Below are 26777 nucleotides of genomic sequence, written 5' to 3'. Positions count from 1 at the left end.
CCTGTTAAAATGCATTTACAGTAAAGTGGCTCTTAGCAAAATGTACCACCCAAAGAAAGCCTAATTGGTGGCAGAAAAAACAAGATATAGATCAGTTCATTGTGATAAGTAGTGATAAAGTTATAGGCTAATGAATGGGAGGTGAACATTGCTCGGATGTATAAAGTGAAAACGACTGAAGGCTGAAGTGGTTAAAGGATACCCGAACTGACATTTGACATAGTGAGATAGACATGTTTATGTACAGTGCCTAGCACACAAATAACTAGGCTGTGTTCCTTTTTTTCTTTCTCTGCCTGAAAGACTTAAATATCAGGTATGTAAGTGGCTGACTCAGTCCTGACTCAGACAGGAAGTGACTACAGCGTGACCCTCACTGATAAGAAATTCCCCTTTTTACCTCTTTTTTGCTCTCAGAAGCTATTTTCTGCTAGGAAAGTGTTTTATAGTTGGAATTTCTTATCAGTGAGGGTCACACTGTAGTAACTTCCAGTCTGAGTCAGGACTGAGTCAGCCACTTAGATACCTGATATTTAACTCTTTCAGGGAGAAAGAAAAAAAGGAACACAGCATAGTTATTTGTGTGCTAGGCACTGTATATACCCATGTCTATCTCATCATGTCACATGTCAGTTTGGGTATCCTTTAAGGAAACCTGTCATAGCCACAATGGTACAGCATGGGCTCATCACTGTGCTTCAGACAACCACTCAAAAACATCTAACCGAAGGACCATAAAACCTGTTACAATAAAGTTAGGCTGCACCCATGGAACGGCACACATACCTGTTGTTGAGTACTGAAACACATTCTGCTGCATCTGAGTTGTCATCCCAGAACCAAACTGCCCTCCGACACTTCCCATCATGCCTCGGTTCACCATGCCGCCTCTGCCAGCCCCTGTGCGGTTGGGCAGGGCGGCCTCGGGGGTCGTGGCCAGTGGCGAGAAGGGGCTGGTGGATTGGGGAGGGTTGACAGGGTTTGTACCATAGCTGTGAGGGTAAGGGAACTGTTGAGGAGGGCCTTGTGGGAGCCGGGAAGCTCCTATGTTGACGGGTAGACTCCCTACTTGAGGGAGGTTGTTGCCGAAGTTTTGCTGCCTCATTAGCATGGCTCTCTGTTGCATGAGTTGTTGTTGGCGGTGCTGTTGGCTGTACAGTTCCCGCTGGCGCTGAGCCAACATCTGAGCATTCAGTGGAGGCTGCAGAGAGATCAAAGCACACATGATCAGTAACATATCACTTCCTAACGTGAAAGCACGTGTTTATTGAGGCTGGCAGTGACCCGCTTGCACAACTAAGCTCTAGTAATACCATAAAAGATATTTCACACTACGCAAACATGATTATACAATGCCACACAGCAGCTGAAGAACGGATGCCTTTCCCAATTCATGTCTATATAAATGTCTGCTCTATAAAAGGCATCTAGTCCACGTGTGCCATCACCAGTAGATGGACTACCAATGCAAAAGCCCACCAGATAGGGCATAGCATCTTTGATAGGATCCCACATAATCTAGATCTTTTGTTGGCTCTAATTCCCGAGATAGGTCAAGAATCAGCTAAAAATGTTCAGTGCAGTAATTCAGAACCTTAGACAGAAGATTGATATTTACGTCCAATGGGCTGAGAGAGTTTGATTATTTTTCAGCCGTTTCTGGTAAGTCGGGAGAAGAATTCACTTCAGATAAGTGGACAATTTAAAGAGGCACTCCAGCCTAAACAAACATACTGTCATTAAGTTACATTAGTTATGTTAATTAAATAGATAGGTAATATAATCTCTTACCCACCCTGTTTTAAAAGAACAGGCAAATGTTTGATTTCATGATGGCAGCCATCATTTTGGTTGAAAGGAGGTGACAGGGAGCATGAGACACAGTTCCAACTGTCCTGTGTCCTGAGCACCACTCCCAGTTGCTAGGCAACGTGAATAACAACATAGGCAATCCCATCATGCTCTGCACAGCATCAAGGGAAAAAAAGCCCGGGCTTTTTTTCTTTGATGGGTGGAGCTTAGCTAAAAATGCAGCTAATAATTATGCTTTGGTAAGAAAAACAAAGTTCTGATGCTGTGAAACTGTTAAAGAAACACCAAGCCTTTTCAGTAGATTTTTAGTTCCGGAGGTTCACTTCAAGAATGTCGTCCATATACTTTATCGACTAGAAGTGAATATATTATTTATTGACTTGTGTACTAAGACTGTTTCCCCTAATCCGAGGTATCAATTGTTTTGTAACATTAGGACTTAAAGAGACACTGAAGTGAGAAAAATTCTCGCTTCAGAGCTCATAGTTAGCAGGGGCACGCGGCTAAATTGGTCGTAGATTTTGCTGCTCCTAGAGGCAGGGCTAACAGCTGCAGCCCTGCCTCACAGTGCGTCTATCAGCGGCGCATCGCCGCCTCTCCCCCGCCCCTCTCAGTGAAGGAAGACTGAGAGGGGCGGGGGAGAGGCGGAGATACTCGCTGACAGACGCGTGTGGGGCAGGGCTGCGGCGGTTAGCCCTGCCTCAATCAGGAAGAGATCCCCGGCTGCACGGAGGGGATTTCGGGGGGTAAGGGACCCCCGTTTAGCCGCGGGATAGCAGCGTTTTAGCAGGGGCACACATGCCCCTGCTAACTATGAGCTCTGAAGCGAGATTTATTCTCGCTTCAGAGTCTCTTTAAAGCACATTTAAAGAGTAACTGTCAGGCTGCAAAAGCTAATTTAAACCTCTATTCTCCTGTGTTAAACAGTTTAGAAGGAAGCCAAAAAGGCAATACTGAAGTAAAAAATCTCTCTTACTGTGATGTGTGCTGAACAGCAAGGCTGTTATTCCCAAGTGCCTAAGGAGGCCAGCAGGACGCATAACAGATACTGCAAAGCATTCTGGGGCTGCCTCTTCTCCCCACTGCACTACCTTGGGTCCTCCCCTTCATTTCCCTATCCCGCCCTAAGGCTGCTTTCACAGTGAGAAGTTACAGGCTCATGTTACAGCAGCTTCTAACAGCAGCCTAAACTCACAGCACTGAAAAAATCACAGGGCACATGTTCCATTAGAGTATACTGCATGAGTCCGCTATTGTTCCTAGCCACATGGCTAATTAATATTCACTGCACAGTAGTGTTGTCCATTAGGATCTTTTTTGTGAGTCGAATCATCTGGAAGCAGGGAGGATATGACATCACAATTGGCTTCATAGGAGACAGACAAACATGGAACCTGCCATGAGCTGTCAGAAGCATCATTCTCTGCAAATACTATATAAAAATTCTGTGAAGTACAAACGTGGACAGTGAAATGCATATGTAATGTAAGTACAGCCAATCTTTAGCTACTGATATATGTGTTTTTTTCTCTGAGATCCTATACCTAACAGCTCCTCTTTAAAGCGTACCCAAGCCAAAGAAGAGGGAATGCCCAGAATCCTATTGAAGATTACTGACCAGGGCTTGTTGGTAGTCTGATCGGGGTTCCTCTTCAAGTACGAGCGCAGCCGTGTTCTCATCAAGGAGAGGGATCGATTCCTACCACTACAGCACATCAATTTTCAATAGACGTCAGCGTGAAATCAATTGAAAATCAACTGAACTGCAGTGCTGCACTTCTCCACGCAGTTCAAAGCTATAGATCTTCGTTCTAATGCTGCTCTCCCCCCAATCAATGGAGGTGTTACGTCCGCTCTCATCAATAGTTTTGATCTATTTTCAGTAAAAGTTGATCAAAAATACAGTACGATTGATCTTACAGCAGTTAGATATTCCAAACTCCGATTCCCTAAAGGTGCGTACACAACTCTTAACTTATGTCGCCAATCGGGGATCACGACCCGATCCCCTTGGGCGACAACATTGGTCTGGTCTGTACAGCCGTATGTTAGCTGTGTAGCCGACAACGCTTTCTGTTGCTATGCTGGAGGGGGACGACAAAGGGAAAACAGAGCGGCGCATACCTGACATGACACGGCAGGCTGGGGAGCGGCACAGACAGGGCAACACAAGCCTATCAGCTGAGGCGGTCGTTATTGGCTGCCTTAGTCAGGCGTGTGTACGGGCCCTAACACTTACTTATCCCCATTGTTCCTAAAACTAGTCTGACCTCAACACTAATTATTTTTAACACTAATCTGTCCAAAGCCTGTTTATATCATCCTTCCTATCCACATGTACCTATCATTCCTACTGCTCCTAACATACATTTATACCTAGCAGTTACCACTCCTCAATTACCCTATGGTAAGGCTGAGATGAATAATCTGAACATAAGATGATAAAATACATGATCAGACTTTCAGTATCTGCAGTGAAAGCTGCATTATTGCACAATGTTGTGTTCTAGAGATATGGACATTAGTACTGTTGCTATGAGTGTCAGGAGGAAATCATCTAGTGTCAGGAGGTAGTGTTGGGCGAACAGTGTTCGCCACTGTTCGGGTTCTGCAGAACATCACCCTATTCGGGTGATGTTCGCGTTCGGCCGAACACCTGATGGTGTTCGGCCTTTTAAGTTTGGGTTCGCCCCAAACTACTAAATGGCCGCCGAACAGGGCCCCTGTTCGGCCGAATACTGCCCCCCTATGGGGTCGCAGGCATAAGGGGGGAGCATGCCCCGATCGCAGGGGGGGGGGGGTCGGAAATTCCCCCACCCCCTCCGCTAGCGCTCCCCCCTCTGCCCGCTTCCCCATACAAAAGTTTCAGGAAGTATCGGTCCGGTGGTAGTGGGTGGCTGGCAGTGGGCGGCACTGTGAAGTGAGTGACTGAGGAGGAGGAGTCCGGAGAGTGACGCGTTGAGGGAGGCCGGGCAGCGGGCGGTTCAGCAGTAGTACGGTACTACTGCTGAACCGCCCGCTGCCCGGCCTCCCTCAACGCGTCACTCTCCGGACTCCTCCTCCTCAGTCACTCACTTCACAGTGCCGCCCACTGCCAGCCACCCACTACCACCGGACCGGTACTTCCTGAAACTTTTGTATGGGGAAGCGGGCAGAGGGGGGAGCGCTAGCGGAGGGGATGGGGGGAATTTCCGACCCCCCCCCCCCGATCGGGGCATGCTCCCCCCTTATGCCTGCGACCCCATAGGGCCCCCAAAAGCGGGATGTTCGGGGAGTTCGGCCCAAACATGCCGAACATTGCGGCCATGTTCGGCGAACTTTCCCGAACCCGAACATCCAGGTGTTCGCCCAACACTATCAGGAGGAGGTCCCCACCCACTGATCTATCAATCTCCCTACTGGTCCTTTACTTTGATAGATGGTTTCACCCACCAATAGGGAAGCTCAAGACTTTTTGATTTGCTTTATTCCATCTGCAACAATCTCTGATTCGAAGGAAAAAACAGGCCTGTTGGCGCACAACACCTACCTGGGAGGCGATGGCTTGCTGCAGACCCGGCCTGATGCTCATAGGTACCGCATTTCCAACACCAAACTGACTGAGAAGGGCCTGCCGGTTCTGGTGCATAATCTGAAATGTGATTGAAACAAAACAAACATGGGTAAAAGCACTGTATGACATTGGCTAACCACACAGTCCCAGAACGGGGTTCACAGGTCCTCTTGCAAAATACAATAAAGATCAATGTATATTGAAGGGGGGTGTATTTCCAGAATCAGCTGTCATAGTCAGGTCAAATGAACAAAGATACAGTGAAGTATTAACTTTATTCTTTACAAAAACACTCCCTGGAAAGAATCTATACAAATATGTCAGATTCCCAAACTCACTTGCATGCTATTTTGGCAGTTGGACTGAGCAATTGAAGTTCAGTAACTGTTTTTCTAAATAAAGAAAAAAAATGAGAATTTCCCATGAGGAGATGGACTAGTATAAAACCTGGCAGTGACAGCAACATAGGCAATAATGAATTTATAGTGCATTTTACTTTTGGAGAAATGTACATTTATAAGTACCGATATATATTTTAAAGAGAGTCTGAAGCCTTCCAAAAATCCTCTTTTTATTTGACAGTTATGTCAAGCAGTATGAGCAGAGCTAAAACGCTGCATTCCTGCCGTAGAACGTTGTGTATAAACCCCCCAAATACCGGTGTAAAATTCCATGACTTTCCAGGTCGTGGATTTTTCTACCCGGGGAGGCAGAGCTTAGCGCTGTAGCTCTGCCTCCATTAGCGTCAATCTCTGCTGATTGCTGCCCCTCTCAGTGAAAGAAGACAGAGGGGGCAGGGAGAGGTGGAGATCAGCGGGGATTGACGCTAGCAGAGGCAGAGCTACTGCACAAAGCTCTGCCTCTACCAGGAAGGAGCCCCGAATTTTGCCCTGTGCATTTGAGGGGTTTAAAGGGACTCCGAGCAGTGCAGAAACTATGGAAAGATGCATATAATTTTAAAGCTCTCTTTCTCCTCTTTCCAATGATATATAAACCGCCGCCCTACGCCTTTTAGTTTTCGCTATTTTCGCGATTGAAATTGCCGCAGCCGCGATTTCAATCGCGAAAATAGAGAAAACTAAAAGGCGTAGGGCGACGATTTAGGTGTCGCCAGAAAGAGGAGAAAGAGAGCTTTAAAATGATATCCATCTTTCCATAGTTACATTGTATTACACAGGGCGACTTTTTCCTAAAGTCAGCAGCTCCATTCTGCTGAATGGAGCTGCTGACACTGGGGAAAGTGTCGTCCTGTGTAATACAATGTAACTATGGAAAGATGGATATCATTTTAAAGCTCTCTTTCTCCTCTTTCTGGCGACACCTAAATCGTCGCCCTGCGCCTTTTAGTTTTCTCTATTTTCGCGATTGAAATCGCGGCCGCGGCAATTTCAATTGCGAAAATAGCAAAAACTAAAAGGTGTAGGGCGGTGGTTTATATATCATTGGAAAGAGGAGAAAGAGAGCTTTAAAATGATATGCATCTTTCCATAGTTTCTGCACTGCTCGGAGTCCCTTTAATTACATCGTTCTGCCGCGGAAATGCAGCGTTTTAGCTATGCTTACACTGCTTGACATAAATGTCAAATAAAAAGAGGACTTTTGGAAGGCCTCAGACCCTCTTTTTAAGCGGACAGCAGACTTTTGTGCTTATTTCGTGCTCTTATGTTCCAGAATACTAATTGGATTGTGCTTTGTACATTATTCTGCTGATGTTGTCTTTTTTATGATAATGAATATTTCCTGTTTTTCCCCCTACATTTTCCTTGTATGAAATAATGTACAGAATCCTTGCATTGCTCAATCAACATTTTTCATTCTCTCTCTAATACCATTAAAGTTCCAGTTCATTCAGGCTTTTTGTAATCATCAGATTTCGGTACATACAAATTCTATTATAAATGGGGGGGGGGGGGGGGGGAGGGGGGAGAAACAACACTAATTGTGCAAACATTCAGCAGTTGCGATGTTGCAAATTACCAATTGGTAGCCAGGCAGTAATCAGCATTCATCCTTCTCAAATTCCCTCCCACCTGATATTTAACTCCTCCCCCATGGGTCACTTGGAATCTGCAGATATATGGTCCCTGTCAGGAGGGTTGGTTTGACTCTTATTTCAGTCACGCCCCTCATTTACAGACGGCCTCTTCATTGGCTGTTAGTCACCAGGGAGGTGTGGCTACTACAAGAATCATGGACTCTCTTTGCCATGACAACTGTTGAGATTCTGCTTCCCACTTGCAAGTGACCAGCTCTTCTTTCTTGTTGTGATCCCTCGGCCCTGCTTGGCAACCTAATCTCGGATTGGTTCAGACACCCGTAAGGAGATTAGGTTGAGAAAGATAGATAGAAACCCACAGTATCCAATCATAACTCATATTCCACTGATCTCATACTAGCGGCTGGTTCTGCGGCCTATCACAGAGCATCCTCCATTCATGTCACCACACCAGATCACATGACGTGTTACCTGCTGCTGTCCCTGCAACCTCTGCTGCAGCTGCAGTCGGAGCTGGTTGGGTACGGTTCCGGTCCGGGCCATCGCCTGCCGAGCTTGCATGTTCATGGCGTTGGGAAAGGCGCCTCGGTGTGGAGGGGGCGGCACCTGGACTGGCACAGGCCCAAACGTGCTCTTCTGTCTCACCATGCTGGAGAAGGGTCCAGAGAGGCCCGGATTGGGTGAGGCAGTCAGGTAGGGTTGCTGATACAGACCAGTCTTCTGATCCATCAGGACTGAAGCTACAGGAGGCTGCTGGGCAAACCTGTCTGTGACAACATCCAGGCCACCTCCCTGTGCAGAGAGACAAGAAACACAAAGCGCCATAAGAAAGGAGGTTGCCTATAACCACCAAATGATTGGTATATATATATCAGGAAACTGGGTCTTATAAATGTATAGTTTATAGTATATGCCCGGAATACAGGAGACAGCTCAACTCTACAACAATATGTGTAGTTCCCTTCCTCTGAGTAAAAATACATCTGGATAGTGAGGAAAGAGGTTAGATCCAGTTTGGGATTTTTATTACTGTTTGTATCCCACTCCTTTCCTTTGCTTACTGCTTCGCTTGCTGTCTTTACAGGAAGTAGGCAAATCTCTCTACCGGGATATGTTAGACCACTCATCAACTTCCTGTTCCCTAGACCAACAGGGTTTATTTTAATTTCATGAAAGTCTGCAGAGGTCTCAGGGACAGGAAGTGAGGGAAACTTTCCCTATCGCGGACAATTTTTAAAAAATTTTTTTGTCTTTAACCACTTAAGGACCACAGGCTTTACTCCCCCCCCCCCCCCCCCCCCCCTAGTGACCAGGGTATTTTTTTTTTTTTTTACAAATTAGACCACTGCAGCTTTAAGGGCTTGCTGCAGGGCTTTACAACTCAGCACGCAAGAGATCCCCCCTCCCCTTTCTGCCCACCAACAGAACTTTCTGCTGGTGGGCTCTGAACCCTGCCGACATGTTTGTTTATTTGATTTTTTTGGATTTGTTTTTTAAATAAAAAAAGTTACTATTTTTTTTTATTTCCATCCCTCCCTCCCCCCGCCAGCCAATCACCACGATCAGCTGTCATAGGCATCAGCCTATGACAACCAATCGCTCCTGTGCCTCTCAGGGGGACAGCCGTGTCACACCAGCGGTGCCAGCAGAGTATTGTTCTTTATGCAGTTAACGCAACCCATGGTACATGTGTAATGTGAGTGTTGCTAAGGTAACATGCGTTACATTTTTACCTTAGCAACGCTCACAATACCCATTTACCATTACCAAGGGATGCGCTAATTGCACAACACGCGGTACCCTGCTGGCAATACAACCGGTAACATTGCTGTGCGCTGCCTGCATACAGCACATTTACTGGTGGTTCGTGCATCAAGCCCTATATATTGTGCCATTATTTATTACTAATATCTTTTTCTTTTCACCTTTTGTCTTGTTCAGGTCACTCTGCATTAGAGATGTCTAGAAAAAGGACCTGAACATCTGTTGTTTTTTCACCAGTTATTTTAAAATGCATTTAATAGAAAATAGTCTGCATTTTTTTATCTGAAAACACCAAGTTTAGTTGCATAAATAAGAGAAGAAAACAACCACTGAACCAATTTATAGATCCTTATCAAGTTCTACCCGCCTGCTGTCTTCTGTACATTAGCCTAAAGCCACACCTCCCTGCTGGAGACTGACAGCCCTCATAGGCTATCCCTCAGCAGGGAGGCGTGGCTTCAGCTGAGCAATAACTCTCCCTCTGAATGGCTTTGCGTCTAAAGCAGAGTTCCCCAACCCTGTCCTCAAGGGCCACCAACGGTGCATGTTTTGCAGAAAACCACAAACATTCACAAGTGAGGTAATTAGTGTCTTAGCAGAGCTGATAAACTACCTCTGTGCATTTCCACAAAACAAGCACTGTTGGTGGGCCTTGAGGACAGGGTTGGGGAACACTGGTAAAGCACAGGTCTAGAACTCCAGTCCTCGTTGGCCATATCCAATCCATGCCAGTGTTTAGGATGGACGGAGAAATGTGTTCTACCTGATGGACCTGATTCAGTCCCAGCAATTAATTCAAGCTGTGTCACAAATGTGTGCGGCCCTCGGCCCTTGAGGACTGGAGTACGACATCCCTGGGATTCTTTTTCACACTGGCTGGGAGTGAGCAAACAGCTGCTTTTCGTTGATGGTGGCCACTAATGATCCAATCTTTTTCATCCAATCTTACTATTGCTATGTAGCATTAAGGTGGCTACCAATGATCCAATTTCTAGTGAAAAATCGTTTGAACGATCAGATAATTCTGATCGGATTGGTTGCAAATAAGATGGGCACAATCGATTACAAATGATTATAAAAGCAGTCGATTTGGATTTTCTTGTTGGTTGTGATAGATAGGAAGCAAAGATTGGTTCGTTGATGGTGTAGTGAAGGATATATTACGATATTTCGCTTCCGATCAGAATTATCTGATTGTTCGAACGGTTTTTCGCTAGTAATTGGATCGTTAGTGGCCACCTTAAGAGACTGCCTAAATTATGCATTCAATATAACCAATCAATTTTTCCTTATGTATAGATTTTGTAAAATGATATGAAAAAGATTGGATCATTAATGGCCACATTAAGAAGGATGTGCTGAATTGGCAGTGCTGGTATTTTCCTTTTTTATTACAGCAGAGCCGTTATTCAGAACTCAACTAACCAGAAGTCTCAACCAACCAGAACAAATCTCTAGCAGTACCCAGAGTGGTGAAGGCCAACTTCTTAGGCTTTGTGTAGGCTCTGCTGTGCTTAAAGGACACCCGAAGCGAAAATAAATTAATGAAATAAATGATTGTATCTATCTTCTTTCACCTAAAAATTACCTTTTAAGATATTCCACAGTTTTATGTTTAAATCTACTTTTTAAGTTTTAACTGTTTTATTGTTTTTGCTCAATGATGCATTCATTGAAGTATGCCAGAGCTAAAATCTATGAACTATTGACCCTTTCAAAACCCAAAGGTCGGACAAGCACCATCAATAACAATATAATACATAAGGCTAATGAATATGCCAGTCAATAAATGTGTGCAGAAAGGCCAAACAATATTGGAAAGCACAACAAAAAAGAAAAGAGAATGGCCCTACATAAACCGCACCACCAAATATAGAAAGTACAAAATAGCCTTTATTGAACCATACAAAAAACAATAAAACCATAAAAACAAGCACAATATAAATAATGCCCTCAAAATGCACTGTATGTGCTATTGACCCTTTCCATCTCTTTCCTGCTTTCAGAAGCCATTTTCTGCTGGGAAAGTGTTTTATAGTTGGAATTTCTTATCAGTGAGGGTCACACTGTAGTCACTCCCTGTCTGAGTCAGGACTGAGTCAGCCACTTACATACCTGATATTTAACTCTTTCAGGCAGAGAAAGAAAAAAAAGGAACACAGCATAGTTATTTGTGTGCTAGGCACTGTACATACACATATCTATCTCATCATGTCACATGTCACCTCGGGTATCCTTTAAAGACTGGATTCCATGGCCCTCACAAGCAGGGCTGTGGAATCGGTACAAAAATCTTCCAACTCCAACTCCTCAGTTTATGAAACCACGACTCCGACTCCAACTCCGACTCCGGGTACCCAAAATGGCTACGACTCCGACTCCTTAGTCTAATACTTAACAGGGCTGTGGATTTTGTACAAAAATCATCCGACTCCAACTCCCGACTTCTCAGTTTATGAAATCAACGACTCCAACTCTGAGTGCCCAAAATTGCCCCGACTCCGACTCCAACTCCGACTCCACAGCCCTGCTCACAAGGTTAGTAAACTATCAATTACTGTATTTTAAAATGTAATACAGAGTTCATGGTACGTATACAGAGTCAGGGATTGTACTATATTAACTAGGCCTATTTTTAACATTGAGTCTCAAGCAACCAGAAAGCATACTTATCCGACATCTCGTTTTTAATGGCATTTAATAAATTGGTGTTTTAACTGGAGGTGCACAGCCGCTTTTTCCTAAATTATTCACTTATCCGACATCAGCCAATCCCTGTGGGTGCCGGATAATGGAGACTTTGCTGTACTACATTTTTAACATGCTTAATTAATTTGAAATGTTCTATTAAATGCCTATAAGAAAAAAAAAGCTTCCTGAACTTGGCTTTTAATATGTTCCTAGCTGACAGCATTTTCAGCATCTACTGTTGTCCAAGGTGAAGGTCCCTGAGCACCACAGCCCCCCTGCAGGACCCCTCCATACCTGCACCAGCTTGTCAATCCCGAGGGCTCGGTCCAGCTCGGCTAGTTCTGTCTCGTCTTTGCCGCTGAGGAAGGACACGAGCTGCTCCAGCAGGATCTTCTCGTCATTCTGTCCCTCCATGGTGGTCGGGGGACACAGAAAGTCATCAATCCTGCACAGGAAGACAAAACAGAAGAGATATCAGGCTGGAGGCACAGCCAGCTGTGGCAGAGGGCACAATAAACCCGCTACATGGCATGAGAGAAAGAGAAGCGGCCTTGTTTCACACGGGCACTCACACATACACTGTCTGTCCTCATTACACAGCATCGCAGGGGATTCACTAATGGAGCTAGAGGTGAACTGGACATTTTTATTTTTAAAGGGGAACTTCAGCCTAAACAAACATAGGGATTGATTCACAAAAGAGTGGTAACTGTTAGCACGGCCATTTTTGCGCGAATTTTCGCATTGCGCGTGATCGCGAATTTACGCGCTAAACGATAATGTTTTCGTGCGCAGATGTGACTTTTCGCGCGAAAACGATATTGCGAAAATTCGCGATCGCGTGCAATGCGAAAATTTGCGCGAAAACGGCCATGCTAACAGCACTCTTTTGTGAATCAAGCCCATACTGTCATTAACCAGCCGGGCGGTATGGACGAGCTCAGCTCGTCCATCACCGCCGGAGGCTGCCGCTCAGGCCCTGCTGGGCCGATTTTCATCAAATAAAGAGCAGCACACGCAGCCGGCACTTTGCCAGCCGCGTGTGCTGCCCGATCGCCGCCGCGAGCAGCGGTGAAAGAGGGTCCCCCCAGCCGCCTGAGCCCAGCGTAGCCGGAACAAAAAGTTCCGGCCAGCGCTAAGGGCTGGATCGGAGGCGGCTGACGTCAGGACGTCGGCTGACGTCCATGACGTCACTCCGCTCGTCGCTATGGCGACGATGTAAGCAAAACAAGGAAGGCCGCTCATTGCGGCCTTCCTTGTTTATTCTGGGCGCCGGAGGCGATCGGAAGAACGCCTCTGGAGCGCCCTCTAGTGGGCTTTCATGCAGCCAACTTTCAGTTGGCTGCATGAAATAGTTTTTTTTTTATTTTAAAAAAACCCTCCCGCAGCCACCCTGGCGATCTTAATAGAATGCCAGGGTGGTTAAAGAGAACCTGAGGTGGGTTCTAAAGGTGCGTACACACATGCGACTATAGTCGTTTGTAACGATCGTTCCCCGATCTTTACCAACGACGATCGTTACAAAAAACGAACCAACGACTATTAAGGCAAACGACGAACGAGTCAAATCGCTACAAAACAAAGTTCGGTCTTGGCGGATTTTTACCACCGACGATCGTTAGCAAAAGTGGTACATCGTTGGAAACGATCGTTCGTACCAGGCTGGACATGCGCATTTCACTTTTTCTCCAAAGAACTTTACAATTTTATGCGCAGGCGCAATAAGTGCTTTTACGTGGTGTAACGTTCGTTCTAACAATGTGATCGTTACACACTTTTTACAACTAACTTTACTTCGGTCGTTCTTTCGTCAATTAAAAGATCGTTCGTCGTTGACAACGAACGATCGTTGTCGCATGTGTGTACGTAGCATAAGAATGCTATCAGCACACAGAGGCTGGGTCTGCATATAATGCCTAGCCACTGTTGCTATACCGATCCCCCCTAAGCCCCCCTGCGCTCTGCTATGCCCACCTCCTCTATGTCGCCGCTCCCCGCCTGCATCCCTTCCATCCCTGCTGATTGGAGGGAAGAGACGCAGGCAGGAAGCAGCGATATAGAAAAGGCGGGGGAGCGGCGAGAGTGACAGTGCAGAGGTAAACAGCCGGCTATCGACACGCTGCGTGGGGGATAGCAGAGCGCAGGGGAGGGGGGGATGGAGGGAAACAGTATAGCAACAGAGGCTGGGCATTATATGCAGACCCAGCCTCTGTGTGCTAATAGGATTCTTAGAACCCACCTCAGGTTCCCTTTAAGTTACATTAGCTATGTTAATTAAAATAGATAGGTAATATAATCTCTTACCCACCCTGTTTTAAAAGAGCAGGCAAATGTTTGTGATTTTATGGGGACAGCCATCTTTTTCATGGGGGCAGCCATCTTTTTGGTTGAAAAGAGGTGACAGGGAGCATGAGACACTGTTCCAACTGGCCTGAGTCCTGATCACCCCTCCCAGCTGCACGCGCTAGGCTTCAAATCTCAAATTCATAATTTGAAAAGAAAACTTTGCACCAAAACAGCAGAAGGAGAACATCATCATCCCATCATGCTTTGCACAGCATCTGGAGAAAAATGCCTGGGCAGTTTTCTTCTGTGTAGTTAAAAATGAGGCTTGGGTAAGAAAACAAAGTTCTGATGCTGTGAAACTGTTAAAGAAACACCACGCCTTTTCAGTGCTGCTGAGTAGATTTTTAGTCCTGAGGTTCACTTTAAATCAGATTTAAAAGTAGCCTTTGAGAAGCTGATTTCCGTCATGAGACGTTGGGATGATTTCTGTATGGCTGCAGCGTGGAGCTTTGTCTACAGGACTAATAACAGTCACATGGCATCCTTCACAGTTCATCAGGTTAATTACTGACCAGGGAGCCAGTCCCGGGCACTCCTGCTTAAAGTGTACCGGAGGTGAGAGGTATATGGAGGCTGCCATGTTTATTTCCTTTTAAGCAATACCAGTTGCCTGGCAGGCCTCCTGATCCTCTGCCTCTAATACATTTAGCCATAGACGCTGAACAAGCATGCAGCAGATCAGGTGTTTCTGACATTATTGTCAGATATGATAAGATTCGCTGCATGCTTGTTTCTGGTAGTATTCAGATGCTTCCTGCAAATTGTCCTGGTTTCTAATAGCTGTAAGTAGGGTAAAAAAAACCCTTTGTAAATGTAAAAAGAAGATGTAAAATTTAAGTTTTTTTTCTACTAATGAGCCACATTGTTGCTATTGAGATGCTGTTTTTGTTCCTTTTGAAGGACAACTGAAGTGAGAGGTATATGGAAGCTGCCATATTTATTTTCTTTTAAAGCGGACCCAAACCAAACATTTTTTTTAATTAAAAATATTTAGTTGCACCACTCTGAGACATACAAAAATAAATAAACACTCGTTCAAGCCTATGAGCATTTCAGTGACTGCTTTTCACCCTTCTCTTTTCATAACTAATGTTATACTGGGGGCAGCCATTAGCAATTCCTCCATTGCTGGACACCTCCTACTCCAGCAGTTTGCTGGAAAAATCCCGGCAATATGAAAGGAAGGGAGGGGTTCCTCCAATAAATGTAAAATATTTTATATCTGACATCATGCAGCTGAAAAAAGGCTGCTATTTATTATTATAATTTAGAAAATAGATTTTATTTCTGAAATCTTGTATTTTTAATTTGGGTCCACTTTAAACAATACCAGTTGCCTGGCAGCCCTGCTGATCTTTCATGCATCAGTAGAGTCTGAATCACACACCTGAAACAAGCATGCGGCAAATCCTGTCAAACTTCAATCTTAACTACATGCTTGTTCAGGGTTTGTGACTAAAACTATTTGATATCAAAATATTGGGAGAATTGGACAACAAGAATATCCTTAGTGGCGTTCCACTGCACTTGTGGTCACATCAGTCATATAGCCTTAGAAAATACAAGCCTTGTATGGTTTTAAGCATTTCTGGGCCAGGATTGCTTATTATCGCTATTGAATGTATATGTTTATTACTACTGAAAAAATATATGGGTTTATTTTTGTAAATTAAAGTTAAAAGATTATTTTTGCAACTGGTTTGCAGAAACTCTCTTTTACTTCTATATCCTTGTAATTTATGGATGCTGACTTACTGCAATACTGTATGAATCACACACCTGAAACCAGCATGTGGCTAATCTAGTCAGACTTCAGTCAGAGCACCTAATTTGCATGCTTGTTCACTGTCTATGACTAAAAGTGTTAAAGGACACATCCGAGAAGATTAAGGCTTCTTTACAGTGGGACGTTGTATTTGATGCGACGTTAAAGTCGCATAACGTGCCCCTAATGCAACGCAATGAAAGACTATAACTTGGACGTTATAATACATTCTTTAGCCCTGCGTTTGGTTCGCCGTTTTCATCGCACAGTGATGGAACGAAAACGGTGCATGTGTTACATTTGAAAAAAAACAAAAACCTTACTGAGCATGTGCAACACACATAACGCAGCAAATGTATTGCTAAACACACAGCATGCAGCACTTTCTAAATATTACTACACGTTACACACAACGCAACGTGTGCACTGTGAATGTCGCACAGACTTAGTATTGCTGTGCGTTAGTCTGCGTTATTAAATTTTCTAACGTGCGACTTTAACGTTGCACAGTGAAAGAGGTCTTAAAATAAAAAAAATCCATTTACCCGGGGCTTCCTCCAGCCCCTGCTAGCCGTCCTGTGCCCTCGCCGCAGCTCCTCTCCCCGCTGGTGGCCTGGGGTCTCCTCCGGCGCAAGATGTAAACTGCGCCTGCACGAGCGGCTCTCAGAGTCGCGCGGACGTCGTTTGGACTGTACTGCACAGGCACAGTGGTTCTGCCCCTGAGCTGGAGCTGTTTTGCAAAGAAGAATGGGCAAGGATTTCAGTCTCTAGATGTGCAAAGCTGGAAGAGACATACCCTAAAAGACTGGCAGCTGTAATTGCAGCAAAATTTGGTTCTACAAAGTATTGATAAAGGGGGCTGAATAATTACGCACACCCCACTTTGCAGTTATTTTTTTTTTAAATGTTTGGAATCATGTATGATTTTCGATCCACTTCTCACATGTACACCACTTTGTATTGGTCTTTTACGTGGAATTCCAATAAAATTGATTCAGGTTTGTGGCAGGAATGTGACAAAATGTGGAAAACTTAAAGGGGGCCGAATACTTTTTCAAACCACTGTACATATCATCATCAGCAGCAGCAGCGACTTGTGGCCCTTACAGATCTCTGCTGCTTGTTGTCATATATATGACATATGCATAAGAGGGGCAGCTTTGAGTATTACCGAGGACTATACTGACCTCATGTGACCTCTCTAGGGTGCCCTCTCTGTTCCCCCAGAAGGGTTAAACCCACCGCGCTGGCAGTTCGCGCTCCCATCCGTTCCCAAGGCGGAGCATAAAGCGTCATATGTAAAGAATTAGGCAGCCCACAGATGACCCAGGGGCCCCCCAAACTCCTCTTTGAACAGCCCCCACATTCTAGCCGCTCCTGTGTAGGTATCGAGCTCCACAGAAATCTAATTATGGCCAGCACAGGTTGGGCTAATAAAATACTGCAATGTAGAAGGAAAACACAGGGCAGCTTTGATAGGGAATCTGTGGAGCGCACGGTTACCACGAGCAGAAATGTTTATCCTTTTAGTGATAGATGAGTACCAGATGTGGCCAGCCAGAGCTGTGTTGGGAGCAGAAATACAGTCACAGGAGCCACTCTACCTACTTCTACTGTATACAGCTCCACGCATGGGGCAGAACGTGGCCCGGCTCTGCTCTGTGTGCTGCTTAACCCCTACACTGCTGACAATCCAGCACAGCAGCCCGACTCACGCATTACTGTTACTGTGGACAGCTATATTCAGGGGGAGGCAGATAAATACGAATACCGCTGAAGGTTGGGACTCACTAGGGCATCTTTGGATTGCCGACAATCGCAGACGATTCCTAAAAACGCTCTGCCAATGTATTTAAGTGTTGGGGAACCCACTAGTGCGATTGCAATTAGTGGTAATCGCAATGGCAGGACATGCAACATTTTGGAGTGCTTTGAAAAGCAATTGTTGGGCGGCGAGCAGTTGTACATTTAAATGAAGTAAATTATACTTACTAGGTGTTCCGGATGTCCGGCTTCCGTCCTTAGTCTCAAGTGCTTCTCTGATTGGTCCTAGAGAAGCATCTATGACCTCTTCCTTCAGGGGGCGGAGCTACGGACGGAAGCCAGACATCGGGACACCTGGTGGTAATAAAGTTTATTGAAAAAGACACTACTTATGCCAGAAGATCAACAGGGCTGCCAGGCAACTGGCATTGTTTACAAGGAAATAAATATGGCAGCCTCCATATCCCTCTCACCTCGGGTGCCCTTTAAGCACTTGTGATTTGAAAAACTCTTGCTAATGCAATGCAATGGGTGATTTTTTTATAAAATCACATTGGTTGAAGTGAGAACGCATACATATAATTACATTACAAAGGCTTTATAAATCACAAGCGCTTACAAAAAGCTCTTGCAGTGTGAACCAGGCCTAGTTGATTCTTCCCAAGTAAAATGCACTGAAATCTAATATTGAATGCAGTCCTCTGTACATTTTTTCTTTATGGTAAATGTGTGCTAAGCTGAGACCGGCCACTAGGTGTCGCCGTGGAGACTCCGCAGCAGAGGCAGGCAAATAAGCAGATTACTGTGAATGATGCAGAATTCCCAGCTTTGCAGCGATCCTATTATGCTGGCCAGCTCAGGTGCCTTTGATTCCCTGTGAAAAGTAAGCAGAGGGGAGCGGGGGTCCGCCTAATAGGGGGATTAGTGCTACATACTCCTCAGAGCAGAACATGTGATTCCACCGCGCCGCACTAAACTCCCAGAAACTTCTCAAAGCTTTGTAAGGAGCGCAGACCCAAAAGAATAACAGGCGGCCGTAAGCTTTCTATAAATAGCTAGGCGGCAGCGTTTTGTGCTGGGTGTCCTCAGAGGACCCCGGGGGACGAGGTGCCGCTGTGGGGACATCAGCTCTGCACAGGAATGACAGCAAATATGCATTCACACTGTGAGAAGTATATGCATCTCTCTCTCTCTCTCTCTCTCTCTCTCTATATATATATATATATATATATATATACACACACACACACAGACACACACAACAAATGTGTGTCCTCCACCTTTGAGACCATTGCTCCTCTGCGCACCAAATATCTTACTCCACACCATCATGCACAGTGGTTTGATAACGCTATAAAAGAGCTGAAAAGACAAGGCCGAAAACTTGAGAGGCTGTGGCGCAAATCTCAGTCCCCAGAAGACAAACATGCCTTAATCTTCCACTTGAAGAGCTACCAAAAGGTAATCACGGGAAAAAAATCATCCTTTCTATCACAAGAGATTGCAAATGCAGTTAACAAACCAGCCCAACTGTTCCGCACAGTGGAAAAACTCTGCAACCCGGCATGTCAAAAACTTAACATCGAGTCTTCAAAGGACCTCTGTGACCAATTTGCCCATTTCTTCACAGACAAAGTCTCCGCTATAAGGTCCGCCATCCAACTTACAGCATCTGAGCCTAATATAGCGCCGAAAACCATTAGCAGAGACAACGTAACACCTTGGTCAAACTTCAAAGAAATTGATGAAGAAGTCACATCAAGCATCCTCCTTCACGTCCGCCTAACTACCTGTGACCTAGATCCTGGCCCAACACAGTTCATGTTGAACTGCCCCAACCTGTTTGTACTGGTATTCCTCAAAATTGTTAACTGTTCCTTACAATCAGGAAAATTTCCTGCTTTACTGAAGGAAGCAATCATCAGGCCTCTCCTCAAAAAACCCTCCCTGGACCCAGATGCAATGACCAGCTACAGACCTGTCTCTAACCTCCCCTTTCTGGGAAAGCTAATTGAAAAAGCTGTATACCTCCAGCTAGAAGCCAGAATCCTACAAAATAACAGTTATGACCCATTCCAGTCTGGCTTCAGGAAACACCACAGCACTGAAACTGCCCTCATCCAAATATGCAACCACCTGCTCATGGCAAGAGACAGAGGAGAGTGCTCGATCCTCATACTGCTAGACCTTTCTGCAGCCTTTGACACAGCTGACCATGACATCTTGATAAACAGGCTACAGGAATACTGCGGCATTGATGGCATAGTACTTCAGTGGTTCCAATCCTTCTTGAGTGGCAGAACCCACAAAGTGTCTATGGGGCCCTTCCTGTCCACCCCTGTAACACTTAAGTATGGGGTGCCCCAGGGCTCAATCCTCTCTCCCCTGCTTTTCATGATTTACATGCTACCGTTGGGAAAACTAATCCAAAAACATGGCCTGACATACCACTGCTATGCAGACGACACCCAACTATATCTTTCCTTCAAGCCTGGTGTGACAGACCCAACTCTAACTATAAACGCCTGCTTACGTGAACTACAGCAATGGATGAATGACAACTGGCTGAAACTAAATGCAGACAAAACTGAAGTCCTTCTGATTGGAGGGCAGAGCATGATAACAAAACAACTTAACTTGCAGTCTTCACCACTGGGAATAGGAGGCACGGATCTACGCAGCTCTGATCATGTGCGTAGCCTGGGAGTTCTAATTGATGGGGATTTAAACTTCAGAACTCAAATCTCTGCTGTGGTGAAATCATCCTATTTTCACCTGAAGAACATTGCAAAAATCAAGCACCTCATACCCCCAGAAGATCTGCCAACCTTAGTCCACGCCTTCATCACATCCCAACTGGACTACTGCAATGCTCTCTACACTGGCCTTCCAAAAAAGGCCTTGTACCGCCTACAGCTGATACAGAATACTGCTGCCAGACTGCTAACCAACCAACCCCGTCACTGCCACATAACGCCAGTCCTGCATTCCCTTCACTGGCTACCTATAGAATGGAGGGTCCTATTCAAGATCGGCCTACTGACATTTAAATCCCTGAATAATCTGGGCCCTGGATACATGAAAGATATGTTACAGCTGCGAAGCAATCCCCGCATTCTCAGATCCACAGGTTCTAATAATCTAGTCATAGCCAGAGTCCACTTAGAAACTTTTGGTCCCAGAGCCTTCTGTCATGCTGCCCCTACGTTTTGGAACTCCTTACCTCAACAGATCAGGACAGCCCCATCCCTGGACGTGTTTAAATCCAGACTGAAAACCCACCTGTTCAGTCTGGCATTTGCAGAAATATAACTTTTGTTGTGTGAATACTTCATCCTACTAATTACTGAATCTGAGAGAGCCTAAGCGCTTTGAGTCCTATGGGAGAAAAGCGCTATAGAAATGTTATTGTATTGTATTGTATTGTAGATATTCTAACATTCAATTGAGAATACTATGAAGCTACTAGGTGAGCTCTTATACTACATGGGAGTGGTAAAATTGGTCAGTCATTGGCCAATCAAAATTGGATGTGTGTACCAGGCTTTACACCATCTTTGCTCCCTGACCATAGCATGCCCCTGGACAGTCTATCAACACGTAATAATTCATGTATTATGATTGATTTATAAATCATCTATCTCATAGCACAACACTATCTATCTATCTATCTATCTATCTATCTATCTATCTATCTATCGGAAGATGCTGGCGCTATATGAATCAATAATAATTATAATTATCTATCTGTCTGTCTATCTACTGTAGATATATACCGTAGATGTATCTATCTACAGTAGATAGATAGATATGGTAGGGGTAAGGAAACACTAGACGTTGGGGGGAGTTTGGGGTTAGGCATAAGGAAGGATAAAGACCTTAAATCTATCTTTCTATCCATCTATCTATCTTTCTTTCTTTCTTTCTATCTATCTATGTATCTATCTATTGATCTATAGTATCTATCGACAGTATCTATCTATCTATCTATCTATCTATCTATCTATCGACAGTATCTATCTATCTATCTATCGACAGTATCTATCTATCTATCTATCGACAGTATCTATCTATCCATCTATCTATCTAGTCTGTGTGCATGGATAGGGAACTGGCTAATGGACAGAAAACAAAGAGTTGTGGTCAATGGATCATACTCAAAATGGGAGACTGTTAGCAGTGGGGTCCCACAGGGGTCTGTACTGGGTCCAGTGCTCTTCAATTTATTTATTAATGACCTAGTGGATACAGTAGTGAGCAATGTTGCTATTTTTGCAGATGATACAAAATTGTGCAGAATCATCAACTCTAAGGAAGATAGTGTTATATTGCAACAGGATCTGGATAGGATGGCTATATGGGCACATACATGGCAGATGAAATTCAATGTTGAAAAATGTAAAGTCATGCATTTTGGTCGTACCAATGGTCTAACACCATACAACATAAATGGGATACAGTTGGGGACATCAAACTTGGAGAAGGACTTAGGAGTACTCATCGACAACAAGTTAAATAATCGTACTCAATGCCAAGCCGCTGCAGCTAAAGCTAACAAAATTTTGGGATGCATTAAAAGGGAAATAAAAACTCGAGATGCTAGCATAATATTGCCCCTGTTTAACTCTCTAGTAAGGCCACATCTGGAATATGGAATTCAGTTCTGGGCACCACATTACAAAAAAGATATTGCAGTTTTAGAGCAGGTGCAGAGACGAGCAACAAAATTGATACGTGGGATGGAAGGTCTCACTTACCAAGAAAGGTTAGATAAACTGGGTTTATTTAGTCTAGAGAAAAGACGCCTTAGAGGAGATCTAATTAACATGTATAAATACATCAGAGGGCAATATAATAGCTTGGCGGATGAGCTTTTTGTCCCTAGGCCTTCTCAAAGGACTAGAGGACATGATCTGCGCATGGAGGAAAAACGTTTTAGCCATTTATTTAGGAAAGGGTTCTTTACAGTAAGAGTGATTAAGATGTGGAATGCATTGCCACAGGAAGTCGTTATGGCAAACTCTATACCTGCATTTAAAGGGGGCTTAGATGCTTTCCTTGCGTTGAATGACATCCATGGCTACAATTACTAGGTAATGCCAATGATGTTAATCCAGGGATTTTATCTGATTGCCAGCTGGAGTCGGGAAGGAATTTTTACCTTGTAAGGGTTTTTTCGCCTTCCTCTGGATCAACAGGGATATGTGAGGGAGCAGGCTGGAGTTGTACTTTGTACTGGTTGAACTCGATGGACGTATGTCTTTTTTCAACCAAAGTAACTATGTAACTATGTAACTATCTATCTATCTATCTATCGACAGTATCTATCTATCTATCTATCGACAGTATCTATCTATCTATCTATCTATCTATCGACAGTATCTATCTATCTATCGACAGTATCTATCTATCTATCTATCGACAGTATCTATCTATCTATCTATCGACAGTATCTATCTATCTATCTATCGACAGTATCTATCTATCTATCTATCTATCTATCTATCTATCGACAGTATCTATCTATCTATCTATCTATCGACAGTATCTATCTATCTATCTATCTATCTATCTATCGACAGTATCTATCTATCTATCTATCGACAGTATCTATCTATCTATCTATCTATCGACAGTATCTATCTATCTATCTATCGACAGTATCTATCTATCTATCTATCTATCTATCGACAGTATCTATCTATCTATCTATCTATCTATCTATCTATCTATCTATCTATCTATCTATCGACAGTATCTATCTATCTATCTATCGACAGTATCTATCTATCTATCTATCTATCTATCTATCTATCTATCTATCGACAGTATCTATCTATCTATCTATCGACAGTATCTATCTATCTATCTATCGACAGTATCTATCTATCTATCTATCGACAGTATCTATCTATCTATCTATCTATCTATCTATCTATCTATCGACAGTATCTATCTATCTATCTATCGACAGTATCTATCTATCTATCTATCTATCTATCTATCGACAGTATCTATCTATCTATCTATCGACAGTATCTATCTATCTATCTATCGACAGTATCTATCTATCTATCTATCGACAGTATCTATCTATCTATCTATCTACAGTATCTATCTACAGTATCTATCTATCTACAGTATCTATCTATCTATCGACAGTATCTATCTATCTATCTATCTATCTATCGACAGTATCTATCTATCTATCTATCTATCTATCTATCTATCGACAGTATCTATCTATCTATCTATCGACAGTATCTATCTATCTATCTATCTATCTATCTATCTATCTATCTATCTATCGACAGTATCTATCTATCTATCTATCTATCTATCTATCTATCTATCTATCGACAGTATCTATCTATCTATCTATCGACAGTATCTATCTATCTATCTATCTATCTATCGACAGTATCTATCTATCTATCTATCGACAGTATCTATCTATCTATCTATCTATCTATCTATCTATCTATCGACAGTATCTATCTATCTATCTATCTATCTACAGTATCTATCTATCTATCTATCGACAGTATCTATCTATCTATCTATCGACAGTATCTATCTATCTATCTATCTATCTATCTATCTATCTATCTATCTATCTACAGTATCTATCTATCTATCTATCTATAGTATCTATCTATCTATAGTATCTATCTATCTATCTATCTATCTATCTATCTATCTATCTATCTATCTACAGTGTCTATGTATCTATCTATCTATCTATCTACAGTATCTATCTATCTATCTATCTATCTATCTATCTATCTATCTATCTATCTATCTATCTACAGTATCTATCTATCTATCTATCTATCTATCTATCTATCTATCTATCTACAGTGTCTATGTATCTATCTATCTATCTATCTATCTACAGTATCTATCTATCTATCTATCTATCTATCTATCTATCTATCTATCTATCTACAGTATCTATCTATCTACAGTATCTATCTATCTACAGTATCTATCTATCTATCTATCTATCTATCTATCTATCTATCTATCTATCTATCTACAGTATCTATCTATCTACAGTATCTATCTATCTATCTATCTATCTATCTATCTATCTATCTATCTATCTATCTATCTACAGTATCTATCTATCTACAGTATCTATCTATCTATCTATCTATCTATCTATCTATCTATCTATCTATCTATCTATCTATCTATCTATCTACAGTATCTATCTATCTACAGTATCTATCTATCTACAGTATCTATCTATCTATCTACAGTATCTATCTATCTATCTATCTATCTATCTATCTATCTATCTATCTATCTATCTATCTATCTACAGTATCTATCTATCTACAGTATCTATCTACAGTATCTATCTATCTACAGTATCTATCTATCTATCTATCTATCTATCTATCTATCTATCTATCTCTCAATCTCTCTGCGTTTGTAGCTGTGCATTACAGTTCGCCCACGGCTAGCTGCTCCTCTCTGCTCCCTTCCCAGCAGTTGCAGGGGCTGGAGGACAACATATGGTGGGGCCCAGGGAAGGGATAGGACAGGCTTCAACAATGCGCACAAGCTCATGTACATTTCCCTGACTGTATGCACTGAATATTCATGACTCTTCCCCAACAGACATGTCAGGTCAGTGCAGCCCGGCATCTGAGAACACTTTGCAGGGAGATTGCTTTAATCCTGGGTTTTGTACTGGGATCAAACATTCACTTACAGATACAGCAGAAAGGAGGGTCGGCCTGCCTTCCAGGTGTGCAGATAGAAAGTGCACCTGCCATATTGCAGAAAATAACATCTGTCTATATAAGGATAGCATGCTACTTAAAGTGAACCCGAGGTGAAAATACACTGATGAGATAAACAATTGTATTTATCCTCCTACTCCGAAAAAAAAGACATTTTAAGTATCCCAGGGTTTTCTTTTATTATTTAATCATTTACAAAACAGGTTGAATGTTTTAAGGGGCCCATACACTCATCGATCGATAGATTGCAAATAGATTGACCAATCAATCGATTTGCGGCCGATTTCGATCGATTTCAATCGATCTGACATGTTGGAAAATTTGGCTTATCTCTGGAGATGTCATATCAATTTGCTTTGGACCTAATGTAAATCTGATGGCAACAAAATGCCATCAGATCGATTTTCAATAGATTTCATACTGAAATCTATTGGAAATCTGTTCCTAGTAAAAAAAACGTTTTTTAAACACATCAGATAGATCAGAAAATCTACTGATGATCTATCTGCTGCTAATCTAACGAGTGTACGGCCACCTTTACTGTCTCTCATTAGTGGCAGCCTATTAAGTGTCCAAGAGTAAGAAAAAGGTCAATCGTTCATGTATTTATCTCTCCCTGCCCTCAGAAGTTGTATTCTGCCAGGAAAACTCTTATGATTGCAATTTGCTTATCAGTGATGTTTACTATATTCCCGACAAGACAGAAGCTGTCACTTCCGTGCCTAGAAATTAACTCTTTCAGTTGGCAAAATAAAACAAGTAATACAGCCTGGTTATTAATATGTTTTGCACTCTACATACACGTTTATCTCATCATACCACATAGCGCCATGGGTACACTTTAAAACCACTCGAGTTACAAAGTTTCAGAGATACAAACAAAGCTTTCTTCATGTACAAAGTATACAAACTGTTTTTTTCATGACTTTTTTGTTGTTACATGTTACTGTGTTGTATACACTGTAATAAGTAATAATAACACTTTAAAAACACACTGAGAACAGCCAGAAACAAAACTATATGTCCAAAAGTAAAAACATTTCACCGTGCATCACACAGGACTCAACTTACAAAGAAGTGGAAAGTAACTTGAGAGTTCAGGCACAGCTGGAACGAAAGGGGCATGACTGGGCGGGCCCTGGGATGGACTGAACAGGCACAATTCGGGCTCAGGTGTGAATTAAAGGTGGAGTGCCTGAAGGGGTACCTTCCCCCAGGCATTATAAGCAAAGATCAGGAGAGCTGCTCTCTCTTTCTGCCAGAATAGGATACAGCAAACTCTACCACCCACCCTCCCTGTGCGCCACTTGTCAGAATCCCGCTAGTGGCCAC

At 43.2% G+C, this 26777-nt stretch overlaps 1 protein-coding gene across 6 annotated transcripts in view; it reads right to left on the bottom strand.

Annotated features, from left to right (window-relative positions):
* Positions 1-26777, bottom strand: part of NCOA1 (nuclear receptor coactivator 1) — a 712820-nt gene that overhangs the window by 17993 nt on the left and 668050 nt on the right. For all 6 annotated transcript variants that reach the window (XM_068280070.1, XM_068280071.1, XM_068280073.1 and 3 more), the window contains 4 exons: positions 12111-12261; positions 7833-8153; positions 5342-5443; positions 787-1201 (listed from right to left, as the gene is read on the bottom strand). In XM_068280070.1, the coding sequence (XP_068136171.1) occupies positions 787-1201; positions 5342-5443; positions 7833-8153; positions 12111-12261 (989 nt within the window). The remainder of the gene's footprint in view (positions 1-786; positions 1202-5341; positions 5444-7832; positions 8154-12110; positions 12262-26777) is intronic.

Source organism: Hyperolius riggenbachi, chromosome 4 (genome assembly GCF_040937935.1).
Source record: "Hyperolius riggenbachi isolate aHypRig1 chromosome 4, aHypRig1.pri, whole genome shotgun sequence".
Taxonomy (NCBI): domain Eukaryota; kingdom Metazoa; phylum Chordata; class Amphibia; order Anura; family Hyperoliidae; genus Hyperolius; species Hyperolius riggenbachi.
Note: the sequence above shows the minus strand (reverse complement) of the source record. Positions and strands in the feature narration are given on the sequence as shown.